The 14,837-nt window shown below is 41.5% G+C and overlaps 1 protein-coding gene across 1 annotated transcript in view; it reads right to left on the bottom strand.

Annotated features, from left to right (window-relative positions):
* The window catches only part of TAPBPL (TAP binding protein like), a 29,351-nt gene extending 16,027 nt beyond the window's left edge, over positions 1 to 13,324 (bottom strand). Inside the window, exons 1-3 of the mRNA XM_082266837.1 lie at positions 13,181 to 13,324; positions 7,794 to 8,021; positions 598 to 807 (exon numbers count right to left, since the gene is read on the bottom strand). Coding sequence (XP_082122963.1) covers positions 598 to 807; positions 7,794 to 8,021; positions 13,181 to 13,229 — 487 coding nt within the window. The 5' untranslated portion in view covers positions 13,230 to 13,324. The remainder of the gene's footprint in view (positions 1 to 597; positions 808 to 7,793; positions 8,022 to 13,180) is intronic.
* Positions 13,325 to 14,837: the final 1,513 nt, after the last annotated feature.

Raw genomic sequence — 14,837 nt, 5'->3', positions numbered from 1 at the left:
CAGTGCCATCCATCAGTGCCGCCAATCAGTGCCACCTCACCAGTGCCGCCTTATCAATGCCCATCAGTGGCACCTATCAGTGCTCATCAGTGCAGCCTATCAGTGCAGCCTCATCAGCGCACATCAATGAAGGAGAAAAATTACCGGTTTGCAAAATTTTATAAACAAACTATGAAAAATTTTTTTTTTTTTTTTCAAAATTTTCAGTCTTTTTTTGTTTGTTTAGCAAAAAAAAAAAAAAAAATAACCCCCCCAGAAGTGATTAAATACCACCAAAAGAAAGCTCTATTTGTGTGAAAGAAATGATAGAAATGCCATATGGGTACAGTGTTGCATGACCGCGCAATTGCCATTCAAATTGTGACAGCGCTGAAAGCTTGAAATTGGCCTGGGCAGGAAGGGGGAGGGGAAGTGCCCGGTAGGCAAGTGGGTAAAAACGGTCAACAAACTCAAATGAGTAACTGCTGAGTTGAGAATCCTGAGATCACCTCTTTGCAGGCCTTTTGGAAAATATCTCTCCCCTGCCACATGAGGGCGATCAGCTCGATCTCCTCCTGATAACGTAGGTTGCGTGGGATCTGGTCACATGACACTCACCTGATAACAGTATGATGCTTTTTTCATCCAGCGGCTTGTCTGAATCTACAGCGGACTCCGCCTTGGCCACCAGGGCGATGTTGATCTCCGGCAGACGGATGTGGGCGATGAAGAACTGGGAGTAAAGCGGGGTGATCTCACATACAATCTCTTCTCCATCACATTCTATGTGAAGCAGGCGCTCTGCGAATGGCAGAGGGGGCAGATTCACTGATTGGGGGGAGGAAAAAAAAATACAACTCATTAAAGGATGGAGAACACAAAATAATAAACCTTGGATTACAGGTCCAAAATAGATTTAGGGTACCCAGTGTCTGGTAGATTCCTTACAATAAGGGATATAAAATGTTTGTTGCGGAGAAGTGTCAAACATCCACACATTTAGAACGAAAATCACCGTATTCTCTCTAATATGTGTAGTTCCTATATCATCAGCGCCACCTACTGACCACAATGCATTTTTTTCCCCCATAAATACTTCAATCAGGAACAAAAATCATTATGGCCACTAGGTGGTGTTGATAATATAGGAACATACATATATATTATAATAAATAAATAAATAAATATATATATATACATACACACATATATATATATATACACACACACACACACATATATATATATATATATATATATATACATATACATACATATATATATATATATATATATATATATATATATATATATATATATATATATATATATATATATATATATATATATATTAATATAAATATAAGAAAAAAAAATTTTTTAAACAGATTTGCAAAATATTGCCTTACAGTTTATTTTTTTTTTCCCTTTTCCAGGCCGCACACATTAATATCTGATTGTAGATTTTTTTTTTTTGCAGCCATTGCTGATTCCTTTAATCCTTTTGGGTAAAACAAATATTAATGCCTAAACACAATTTTGAAACTTTGGCATGTGTTAGTAAAACTGTACATATCATCACAACCGCTTTGTGCATCCAGGAGGATTATACCGCATTTTTTTCAGGACAAATTATTATTATTATTATTATACAGGATTTATAACAGTTTGCGCAGCGCTTAACAAAATGAAGGCAGACATTACAGTTAAAATACAATTTGGGACAAGAGGAATCAGAGGGCCCTGCTCCTCAGAGCTTACAATCTAAAAGGGAGGGTCAATTGATACAAAAGGACAAATCATTTTTTTTTTCCAAAAGTTTTTCCAAATTTTTCCAAATTTTTTCCAAATATTTTCCAATTTTTTTTTTTTTTTTTTGGAAACAAATCATGCTTTCATTTGGTGGTAAATAGTAATGGATTTCTCCTGATTTCATTTATCAAAGTAAAAAATATATATACATTTTTTTAAAATGTAGCTGTATATTTCTTGCTACTACCATAACCCTCCACCAAAGAGCAACTCAAATTAAATTCTCCTGCTCCTGACGATCGCAGTGATACCACATATGTGTATTTCAGTTGATGTTTGTACCTGTAGTACCGGCCAAAAATGTTTTTGTTTTTGTTATCCTTCCTAAAATACACTGACACTGAGCCCCCGTTCACACTAAGGCTCCATTCACACCTGAGCGTTTTCAGCTCCAAAAACGCTCAAAAGAAACGCTTCCAAAACGCCCAACAAGTAAAACCCCATTCATTTAAATGACCCCTGTTCACATCTGAGCGTTTTGCAAAACGCCTGTAGCTGAAAAAAGTACATGAGCTTCTTTTTGGGCTGATTACCAGCGTTTTTGATAGATGTCAATGAAAAACGCCTGAAAAAATCGCGGTAAAATCGCGGTAAAAATCGCGGTAAAATCGCGGTAAAAAAACGCTACGCTCAAGTGTGAATGCAGCCTAAGGCGACCTGTGAGGCGACCTGGTCGCCTCACAGGTCGCCGTAGGTCGCCTCCCATAGGGAAGCTGCGGACCCGTTCTAATAGGAGCGACACAAGTCGCTCCGACTTAGAAAAAGGGTCCGGAGCTTCTTTGGGGCGACCCGGAGGCGACCGCCATAGACTTCAATGTTATGAAGTCCGTGGCGGCCGCTCCGAGATCGCGGCGAGCTGCTCGCACCGCGACCTCGGAGGTCGCGGTGCGAAGTAGCGTCGCCCCTATGTGAACGGGGCCTGATACTAAAAAATAAAAACCCCAGAAAACTGAAAAATAAAAAAATAAATCCTGTAAAAAAAGTAATACTGATGCTGACCTTTCACTTTCACCTCCCACATACTAACCCTGGCACTGACCTAGATCAAGCCTTGATCTAGGTATTTTTTTTTATCATTATTATTTATTTAATCTTTTTACACACACTTTTTTTTTTTCTCTGCAAGGAGCGAGAGATACGAAGTATCAACTACTTGTTTGCGTGTTTTTCTTTTGGGACAAATCGTGCTTTCATTTGGTGGTAAATAGTAATGGATATCTCCTGATTTCGTTTTTATTATCCAAGAAAAATTAACCAAAAATTGTAATACAGTAAAACCTTGGATTGCGAGCATAATTGGTTCTGGAAACATGCTTGTAATCCAAAGCATTCTTATATCAAATCAAATTTCCCCATAAGAAATAATGGAAACTCCGATGATTCGTTCCACAAGTCCTTTGGTTTATAGTCTATATACAAAGATTATAGCAATGTGATAGGTTGTGTAACCATAAAATGTCCATACACAATATGCAGCCTTCCCAAGGGGATTAGAATCAAAATCTAGCAGAGCTACAGAATATAAGAGAGATAAGAGGAGCCTCTTCTGAACCACCGGCTCTCACCACTGTCAGTCTGCAATCCTGACTGGGAAGAATAGCCTGCAGTAGAGTGATCTGAAAGTGAGACTTTGAATCACTCGTGGAGTGCAGCGGGGAAGGGATGATGAAGATGGCTGTGCGATGATCTATGTGGACAGCTTTACCCCAGATGCCTGCATATTTAGATGTGCCTCTTTTAATCATCAACCATGTGAGTTGCTAAATATTGAACCTTCATTAAATGTAACAATATTGCTACACTTTAGAGGCTCCTCTCTTCTTTTTTATACATGACGCTACTTGTATATCAAGACAAAATTTATTTAAAAAATGTGCTTGTCTTGCAAAGCGCTCTCAAACCAAGTTACTCTCAAACCAAGGTTTTACTGTATATATATATATATATATATATATATATATATATATATATATATATATATATATTTTATTACTATTACTAAAGCTAGAGGTTGCAAAGTCACACTTCTGCAGAGAAACCAATCCCCTTCTAACTTCAGTTTGTTTAATTAAGCTTGGGCAATAAAACCTGGAAGCTAATTGGTTTCGATGCAGAAGTGTGACTGATTTTGCACTCTGTAGCTTCAGTAAATAAACCCCTTTAGTAAATTTAGTAAATAAGTATCAACTACTGCATCCAGGGGGATTATAGCGTGTTTTTCTTTTGGGACAAATCGTGCTTTCATTTGCTGGTAAATAGTAAGAGCCCGTTCACACTGGGGCGACCTGTCAGGCGACCTGGTCGCCTGACAGGTCGCCGTAGGTCGCCTTCCATAGGGAAGCTGTGGACCCGTTCTAATAGGAGCGACACAAGTCGCTCCGACTTAGAAAAAGGGTCCGGAGCTTCTTTGGGGCGACCCGGAGCGACCTGCATTGACTTCAATGTTATGAAGTCCGTGCCGGCCGCTCCGAGGTCGCGGTGCGAGCAGTGCACCGCGACTTCACAGGTCGCCCTGGGAAGTAGCGTCGCCCCAGTGTGAACGGGGTGTAATGGATATCTCCTGATTTTGTTTTTAAATAGTAAAATAAATAAATAAATAAATATATATATAATTTTTTTTTTTTTTTTTTTAGCTGTAGATTTCTTGCTACTACCAAAACCTCCTACCAAAGAGTAACCCAAATTAAATTCTCCTGCCCCTGACGATCGCAGCGATACCACATATGTGTATTTCAGTTGATGTTTGTACCTTTAATTTAGCCGAAAAATGATTTTATTTTTGTTATCCTACCTAAAACACACTGACACTGACACAAGTACTGAAAGTAGAAGTACAAGTACTGTGTTATGTAGTTATTAACGAAAGAAGTCAAAAGTTTGAACATCATATTGTTTTTTATTATTTCAAATGATTTATTCAAATGATTAACCTGTGTTTGTTAGTAGTTTCTTGATGCACTTTAAGCGCTGTAGCACCATTTATTTGTTTCATATTTTCTTTTTATTGGAAAGATTTGGTATAGCAGCTTTTATTATACACAGCCTTTATTTTCGTATGCGCTGATTTACAAATGACATTATACACATTTTTTGAGCTTTATGCAACCTGCCATCTACTGTTCTGGCAGTGGTAATTTTTTAAAAGTAACGAGTAACTATGCAGCACAAAAAAAAAAAAATACTTGAGTAGAAGTATCGAAATCATCGAAAAAATGTAGTGAAGTAAAAGTAGAAGTAGGAGAAAAAAATTCTACTCTAGGAAAGTACAGATACCGCATTTCGGTACTTAAGTACAGTAGTGAAGTAGTTCTACTTCGTTACTATACATCTCTGCCTGGCACTGACCTAGATCAAGCCTTGATCTAGGTATTTTTTTATCATTATTATTTATTTAATCTTTTTACACACGCTTTTTTTTTTTCTTTCTCTGCAAGGAGCGAGAGATACGGAAGTATCAACTACTTTGTGCATCCAGGGGGATTATAGCGTGTTTTTCTTTTGGGACAAATCATGCTTTCATTTGGTGGTAAATAGTAATCGATATCTCCTGATTTTGCTTTTATTATCAAAGGAAAACTAGCAAAAAAAAAAAAATATATATATATATTTTTTTTTTTATTTTTTTTTTTTAAATTTAGCTGTAGATTCCTTGCTACTACCAAAACCAAAGAGCAACTCAAATTAAATTCTCCTGCCCCTGACGATCGCAGCCATACCACATATGTGTATTTCAGTTGATGTTTGTACCTTTAATTTAGCCCAAAAATGATTTTGTTTTTGTTATCCTACCTAAACACACTGACACTGATACTAAAAAAAAAAAAAACCTGAAAATTAAAAAAAAATACATCCTGTAAATAAAAATAATACTGATGCTGACCTTTCACCTTGTCCCAAATACTAACCCTGGCACTGACCTAGATCAAGCCTTGATCTAGGTATTTTTTTTTTTTTTTATCATTATTATTTACTTCATCTTTTTACACACACTTGTTTTTTTCTCTGCAAGGAGCGAGAGAGATACAGGACATTCCCTGGGGGTAAATACATTTCCTCTAGCGTTCTCTACATACCCTGGGGGTAAATAAATTCCCTCTAGCATGCTCTGCAATTGTTACATTGTATCTCTACATTCCCTGGGGGTAAATACATTTCCTCTAGCGTTCTCTACATACCCTGGGGGTAAATAAATTCCCTCTAGCCTGCTCAGTAATTGTTACATTGTATCTCTACATACCTTGGGGGTAAATAAATTCCCTCTAGCGTGCTCTGCAATTGTTACATTGCATCTCTACATTCCATGGGGATAAATACATTTCCTCTAGTGTTCTCTACACACCCTGGGGGTAAGTAGAATGGAGTATACCATAAAGTCATATTTGAATTTGTAAATCTGCGCCAAAAATGAATTCACAATGGTGAAAGTCTAAATAAAGTGAAAGATGGCGGCTTGTAGTAGTTAACGTTCAGCACATATAACAGAGTGAATAAAGGAAGCCATTCTACGTGGAGTGAGATATACTTGCTGTATAATATAGGAGGAATTTGATTCTCCCTTGTACATGCAGACACCTCAGTATGGGGCCCCTACACTGTCTTCCCGGACCCTTACACTGTCTTCCCAGGCCCCTACACCATCTTCCCGGGCCCCTACACCATCTTCCCAGGCCCCTACACCATCCTCCTGGGCCGTCACACCGTCTTCCCAGGCCCCTACACCGTCTTCCTAGGCCCCTACACCATCTTCCTGGGCCCCTACACCATCTTACTGGGCCGTCACACCGTCTTCCCAGGCCCCTACACCGTCTTCCCAGGCCCCTACACCATCTTCCCAGGCCCTTACACCGTCTACCCAGGCCCCTACACCGTCTTCCCGGGCACCTACACCGTCTTCCCAGGCCCCTACACCAACTTCCCAGGCCCCTACACCGTCTTCCCGGGCCCCTACACCATCTTCCAAGGGCCCCTACACCGTCTTCCCGGGCCCCTACACTGTCTTCCCAGGCCCCTACACCGTCTTCCCAGGCCCCGTCACTGCCTTCCGGGGGCCCCTATACCAACTACCCAGTCCTCTTCTTCGGTGAAGTCTCATAGAATTTCTGAATATCGTATTTTGCCTTTGTACCCACCAACCATCTATTTAGGCCGCCTCTCATAACTTTAGTTCTACTTTAACACAAGCCATCACTGACCTCTGTAGCTGTTTGTACTGTGAAGTAATTCATTATCAAAGATCCTCAGAAGCCAGGGGAGGACTGGGCCAGTGGGCAGGGGGGCAATTGCCCCCCAGGCCATTCTGATTCCCCATAAAAAGGCCGCCCTGCTTCTGCCACAGACATGCCTAAAGGATCCCTGGTGAAGAAAGAACAAAGTCCCCACCACTGACCTACTGAGTGCGGGATGATGACAAGGACAGAGCGCAGACCCCCCCCCCCCCCAAGCATGGATGGTGTAAACTGGGACTGAGCAGAGGCCGGTTCTATGCCCCACTGGAGACTCTCCTCCCCTGGTGACCCCCCTGGCCAAGCTGTCCCAGCTCCCCCCAACCCCTCCCTGGTAGCCAGGTCGGGAACCCGTATTCGGCCAGTGAGTAGAGAGTACCTAGAGCGGAGCTTCAGCCTGGAATGGGGGTCAGGAGGAGGCCAGGAAGATGGGGAGTGGGAGAAGGGATGAGTTGCTGCACCATGGGCCTCTATTTTGTACTAAGTTGCCAGTCAGCCCCTGTCAGAAGGTCACAAACAGTCGGGTTTCACTGAATTTCTAACAAATAAAGAATACCTCCTGTGAATTCACATTAGAGAGCCAGCAGGCTGCCAAGATTCTGCCCCACCTCTGTTATAAATTTTGAAAATTAATTTCTTCACAATGCCTATAGCTACAGAGATGAATGAAGGCTAACCCCTCCTCATTTAGTTCATAAAAAGATATCAGGTAAAAAAAAAAAAAAAATGTCAGCTGCCAGCGTATGAACTTGCCGTAACCCTTAAATGATAAATACTGACCTTTGACCTCGAGAATAGGGACCTCTGTGTCTTCTGGTGTCTGATATTCCGGCATAGTCTCCGACTGCTGTTCTTCTGTTACGGTCAGGTTGCGAAGGACGAGCGTCACCTTTTGTCGTGTAAATGAAAGGCCGGCGGCTCCTGGTTCCAGGAGGACGTATTCACAGGGGAGGAGGACGTCTACGGGGTGCTGGCTCTGGGGTAACGCCGCACATCGGATCTGGGAACCTGAAACAGAAAGGGACTTAGTACTCCAGTGTCTGCCCTTAACCCCCGACACCCGTACAGTAAACCCCCGTTATATCGCGGTTCAGTTCTCGCAGTCCCGGTATTTCCCGTTTTTTTCTGTAAGACCTATTAATATTATTATATTAATTAATTTGTTATTAATTAAATATTTTTGTGTTTTCCATTGCTTTTGCTCTCTCAGTATCTTTTATGGGTTTAAATGTGTTTCTATTGTTTTAAAAGTGTGTTTAATCGGTTCCTGACAAGCCGCCGCCTTTTTACTGCAGCACTGTGGCTCTGCTGCGCGAATCAACGTAGGTCTATGTCTGACGCGAGCAGGCTGCCAGGGGGTGAGTGTGCGCCGCCGGTGGTTCGCTCCTGCCCCCAATCGGCAGCGGGGACTCGGATGCACGGGGCAGGCGGCTCCGATTGCCGTCTGACACCCGCGATCGCTCCCCGCTGAGAGAGAAGAACGGTCAGATGTTGTAAACACAGCTGACCGTTCTTCTCTCTGGAATAAACACAGAGCGCCTGTGATCCTTCTATATAGGATTACATGTCTCTATGGTCATTTCACAAGCCACGCCCCTATACAGCTAGAATCACTCCTCTAGGCTCACGTTAACCCTTTGATCACCCACAGGGTTAACCCCAGTGGTGTATTTTGGTTTTGTGCTGCCCTAGGCAAGACTAAAATTGGGCCCCCCCCCCCCTCCTATTTAAATTTGCCCACCCCTTCCTGTTTAACGGATGTGACGCCCTCCAAAATTGAAGGACTACAAGTCCCAGCAAGAACCACTGAGATCTCATGAGGGGGGGGGTGAGAGAGAGAGAGTGGGGGGTGGGTGAGAGGGGGTGGGATAGAGAGAGGGGGATGGGTAAGGGAGGGTGTGAGAGAGGGGGGTGAGAGAGGGAGGATGAGAGAGAGAGGGGGGGGTGAGAGAGAGAGAGGGGGGGGAGAGAGAGGAGTGGGAGACCCCCTAGCCCTGCCTGCAGTCACTCCTGTTCCCCCCTGTCTGTGGGTAGGTGTGTGTGATGCACCCACCTCCCACCTGTCCTCGTCTTTTGGGCCCTCGGTCAGCCTGTTGATGTCCCAGCTGGGAGCGGAGAGGAGGTTTGAGATGGAGTGCAGGCTCTGGGAAGATGCTGCACCCGCTGCTGCTTAGGACAGGGTGGCGCTGTGGCAGTGGAGGTCTTTTCCCTCGCAGGCTCTCAGTTCTAGCTATCCTCCAAGGCCAGCCGGCTGTCCGCTCGCTGTGTGAAGACGTCGCAGCTCAGCAGCAGCAGCTGCTGTAGGCGTTAGATTGGTGGATTTTATTTTGTTGCCCTGCACCCCACTGTCACCGGACCGGCAGGACTCTTTGGGCCCCACGAGCTCTAGGTGCGGAGGAGGAGGAAGTTAAATCTTCCTCCACTTTGAATCATGGCCAGGGCTAGGGAGTCATGGCCGTGACGTCACTGGTTGCTAGATGCCAGCTGGCTCTAGCAAACAGTGGCCAATAGACTCTCAGGTGGAGGTGGGGGCAGATATTTTGCTTCCCCCCTGCAAAGTGCCGCCCTAGGCCTGGGCCTTGTTGGCCTAGGCCAAAATACAGCACTGGTTAACCCCTTCCCTGCCAATGGCATTATTACAGTGACAGTGCATATTTTTAGCACTGATGACTGTAATAATGTCACTGGTACCCACAAAAAAGTAAAAAACGTCACTTAGGGGTCCGATCTGTCCGCCGCAATGTTGCAACTAAATGTTTCCACTAAAAATCGCATATCCCATTTCCCGTAGTTAGTAGAGGTGATAACTTTTGCACAAACCAATCAAAATGCGCTTATTGCGAATTATTTTACCAAAAATATGTAGCAGAAAACAAATTGGCCTAAAATGTTAAAAATTTTGATTTTTACATTTTTTTTTGAGAATTTCATATAGCAGAATGTGAAAAATATATTTTTTTTTTCAAAATTGTCGCTTTTTTTTGGTTATAGCGCAAAAAATAAAAGTCGCACAGGGGATCAAATACCACCAAAAGAAAGCTCTATTTGTGGGAAAAAAGGACGCCAAATTTATTTAAGTACAGCTGCGCACGACTGTGCAATTGCCAGTTAAAATAACGCGGTGCCGAATCGCAAAATATGGCCTGGTCTTTAAGGGGGAAAATCCTTCCGGTCCAGAAGATGTTAACCACTTGCCGACTGCCGCACGACTATATATGGCGGCAGTCAGCCCCTCACTGGCAAAGTGACGTAGGGGTACGTCACTAGCTGTGAGGCTCTAGGGAGCGAGCGCGCGCCGCCGGAGGCCCGCTCCCGATGTCCGCCGCTCACTCGCGATCGTCGGTTACACCGGGAGAAAGGCAGGCGGCTGATGTAAACAAAGCCATCTGTCATTCTCCCCTGTGTAACTGCAGAGATCATACGGTCCTGCTATGTAGGACCGTAGATCTCTGCTGTTACATGAAAAGCCACATCCAATCACAGTTAGAAGCACGCCCCTAGGGACACACATAGTCACTGCATCTATAATAAAGTTAACCCCTTCCCTGCCAGTGTCATTTTTACAGTGACAGTGCATATGTATAGCACTGATTACTGTAGTAATGTCACTGGTCCCCCCAAAAGTGTCAAAAATATCAGTCAAGGGTCCGATCTGTCCGCCGCAATGTCGCAGTCATGCAAAAAAAAAATCGCAGATCGCCGCCATTACTCGTTAAAAAAAAATAAATATAAATGACAAAAATCTTTCCCTTAGTTAGTAAACGCAATAACGTTTGCGCAAACCAATCAAACTACGCTTATTGCGATTTTTTTTTTACCAAACATATGTAGCAGAAAACAAATTGGCCTAAAATGTTAAAAAATTTAGATTTTTACATTTTTTTTGGGGAATTTCATATAAAAAAAATGTGAAAAATATTGTTATTTTTGCAAAATTGACGCTCTTTTTTTGTTTATAGCGCAAAAAGTAAAAATCGCACAGGTGATCAAATACCACCAAAAGAAAGCTCTGTTTGTGGGAAAAAAAGGACGTCAAATTTGTTTAGGTACAGCGTCGCACGACTGCACAATTGTCTGTTAAAGTCACCCAGTGCCGAATCGCAAAATAGGCCCTGGTCAGGAAGGGGGTAAAATCTTCCGGGGCTTAAGTGGTTAAAGACCTTAAAACGCTTTTAAAAATACTGTAAAAGTTATAAAACATGCCCAGGGTGTATTTAAATACGGTATTTCTATTTTGCGGATTTTCACTTTTCGCAGGTGGGTGTGGAACGTAACCCCCGCAATGGAGAGGGGTTTACTGTACACTATATAACCAAAAGTATTGGGACGCCGTCCTTTACACACACCAACACTTTAACCACTTCTGGACCGGAAGGATTTGCCGCCTTAATGAACAGGCTATTTTTTTGGGCATTTTGGCACTGCGTTAGTTTGTGACGCTGTACCCAAATAAAATTGACGTCCTTTTTCCCCCCACAAACAGAGATTTCTTTTGGTGGTATTTGATCCCCTGTGCAATTTTTTTTTTTTTTGCGCTGTAAACAAAAAAGAGCGACAATTCTGAAACAAAAACAATATTTTTCACATTCTGCTATATAATATTCCCCCCACCCCCCCAAAAAAAAAAAAAAAATTGAGAAATCAAAATTTTTCATCCTTTTAGGGCAATTTGTTTTCTGCTACATATTTTTGGTAAAAAAAAAAAAATATCCCAATAAGCGTATTTTGATTGGTTTGCGCAAAAGTTATCGCGTCTACTAACTACGGGAAAGAGTTATGTCATTTTTATTTATTTTTCTTTATTAGTAATGGCGAGGATCAGGGATTTTTGCGGGACTGCGACATTGCGGCGGACAGATCGGACCCTTGACTGACATTTTTGACACTTTTGGGGGTACCAGTGACATTACTGCAGTAATCAGTGCTAAAAATATGCACTGTTACAGTAATAATGACAAATGCGCAATTGTCAGTTAAAGTAACGCAGTGCCGAATTGCAAAAAATGCCCTGGTCATTAAGGAGGTAAAATCTTCCAGTCCAGAAGTGGTTAAAGCGTGACATGTTAGGTATCTATTTACTCGGTGTAACATCTTTCATGTTTTTACAAAAAGAAAAATTCCCAATGGTAAAAAAAATCCCAATAAGTGTATATTGATTGGTGATTGGTTTGTGCAAAAGTTATTGCGTCTGCAAACTAGTTTATGCCATTTTTATATATTTCTTTTTTTTACTAGTAATGGCGGCGGCGATTTTAGCGGGACTGCGACATTGCAGAATACAAATTGGACAAAAATGTGGAAAAAATTATTATTTTTTTATTGGGAATGTTTTATAGCAGAAAGTAGAAAAAAATATTTTTTTTTTTCAGAATTGTCGCTCTTTTTTTATTTATAGCGCAAAAAATAAACGCTGCAGAGGTGATCAAATACCACCAAAAGAAAGCTCTGTTTGTGGGGGAAAAAAAGGACGTCAATTTTATTTAGGTACAACGTCGCACGACTGGGCAATTGTCAGTTAAAGCAGTGCTGAATCGCAATAAATGGCCTGGTCATTAAGGGGGTAAATCTTCTGGGTCAAGAACTGGTTAAGGTCGCAGTGACTTCATAGTAGTTCATGCCTTACTTTGGCGTGACTCATGCGATTTGAGGGCCGCAGACTTCAATGGTGACCCTCAAAAGTCGCACCTGAATGTTTTATATGTGACAGTTTTGTCCTACTTTGGAGGCTCACCCTGGGTGTTCAGCTGTTTGGATCAATCACACTGTTGTCCCAATTGGCATTGCCAGGTGTCACAGAGAGAAGTCACCGGGGGAGGGGAGGGGGGGGGGGTAGGGTTGCCACCTCATCCCTTTTTACCAGGACACATTAATTACAGGTTCTGTGTCTGATTAAGGTGGTAAATAAACTCACTTGGTGCCTGATGTGCATTATATCATCCTCAGAGCCCGTGTAATTCATATGTGTCCTGGATTAAAGGGATGAGGTGGCAACCCTAGGGGGGGCATCATCATTTTACTACGGGGGCCCTGTGCATTGTAATTACCCCCTCACCCCCCCCCTTTCTGTATTACATTATGTACATGGTACGTCATTTTTTTATTCACTTCCTCCTTCCTGCATCTAAAAATCCCCCACCCTTTTACCCCTCCCCCATGTGGTTTCTCACTGCTCAGTGTCAGGATCAGGCCGAGGAGTAGAGGTCCAATCGTCTCCATGTTGGGTTCGGTCCGGCCGGGATCACCACAAATGTACGCCGATCTCTGATGTCACCACACAAACCGTCAGATAACGTCACCCTGCAAGATCAACACAGTGAGTGACACCCGTCACAGCGCAACAATACAAACAACACAATGTAACAAAACAAAGACATCATCCAGAATAATAAACACTGGATACAATGTACAAAACTTCACAGAGAGATCATCTATAAACAGTATAATAAAAAGGATACAATGTAACAAGATAATGTTTAGAAAGAAATCATTCACAATAATAAACACTGGATACAACGTATAAAATTCACAAAGAAATCATCTATAAGCAGAATAATAAAAAGGATACAACGTAACAAAACAAAGAAATCATCCAGAATAGTAAACACTGGATACAACGTATAAAATTCACAAAGAAATCATCTATAAGCAGAATAATAAAAAGGATACAATGTAACAAAACAAAGAAATCATCCAGAATAGTAAACACTGGATACAACGTACAAAACTTCACAAAGAAATCATCTATAAACAGTATAATAAAAAGGATACAATGTAACAAGACAACGCTTACAAAGAAATCATCCACAATAATAAACACTGGATACAATGTATAAAATTCACAAAGAGATCATCTATAAGCACAATAATAAAAAGGATACAATGTAACAAAACAAAGAAATCATCCAGAATAATAAACACTGGATACAACGTACAAAACTTCACAAAAAGATCATCTATAAATAGAATAATAAAAAGGATACAATGTAACAAGACAACGTTTACAAATAAATCATCCAGAATAGTAAACACTGGATACCAACGTATAAAATTCACAAAGAAATCATCTATAAACAGAATTAAAGGATACAATGGGGTTTGTTTACTAAAGCTACAGAGTGCAAAGTCAGTCACACTTCTGCATAGAAACCAATCAGCTTCCAGGTTTTATTGCCCAAGCTTAATTAAACAAACTGAAGTTCGAAGCTGATTGGTTTCCCTGCAGAAATGACTGATTTTGCACACTTTAGCTTTAGTAAATAGCCCCCAATGTAACAAGACAACGTTTACAAAGAAATCGACCACAATAATAAACACTGGATACAATGTAACAAAACAACATTTACAAAGAAATCATCTATAAACAGAATAATAAAAGGGATAGAACATAACAAAACAACATTAAAAAAGAAATCATCGACAGACACACAATATTAAACATTGGATACAACGTAACAAACTTCACAAAGAAATCATTTATAAACACAGAAATAAGACAGATTCAATGTAACCAAACAAAGTCTACAAAGAGATCAGAGAGTAGGGATGAGAGGAGGGAGAAGAGGGGAGCGATCGGATGGTACGCACCGTACATTCACACCGCACACCGACACTTAAAACGGCGAATTCATTCTCATTTGTTGTCTTTCACTTTCACATTTCTGCAAGTCACATGACGCTTCCTGAAAACGCTCTGCACAGAAGCGATGCCTTCATTTAAAGGGAAACAGCAGTCATTTTTAGTTCAATCTTATTTTATTGAGAAAAAGTCATATAAAAGCAGACAAAACATTCTCCAGAGGCGTTTACGTGTAACAGTCAAATCGA

The sequence above is a fragment of the Pelophylax lessonae genome, assembly GCF_965119305.1.
Source record: "Pelophylax lessonae genome assembly, chromosome: 9".
Lineage (NCBI taxonomy): Eukaryota > Metazoa > Chordata > Amphibia > Anura > Ranidae > Pelophylax > Pelophylax lessonae.
The sequence above is the reverse complement of the archived record's forward strand: the minus strand, read 5'-3'. Positions and strand labels throughout refer to the sequence as shown.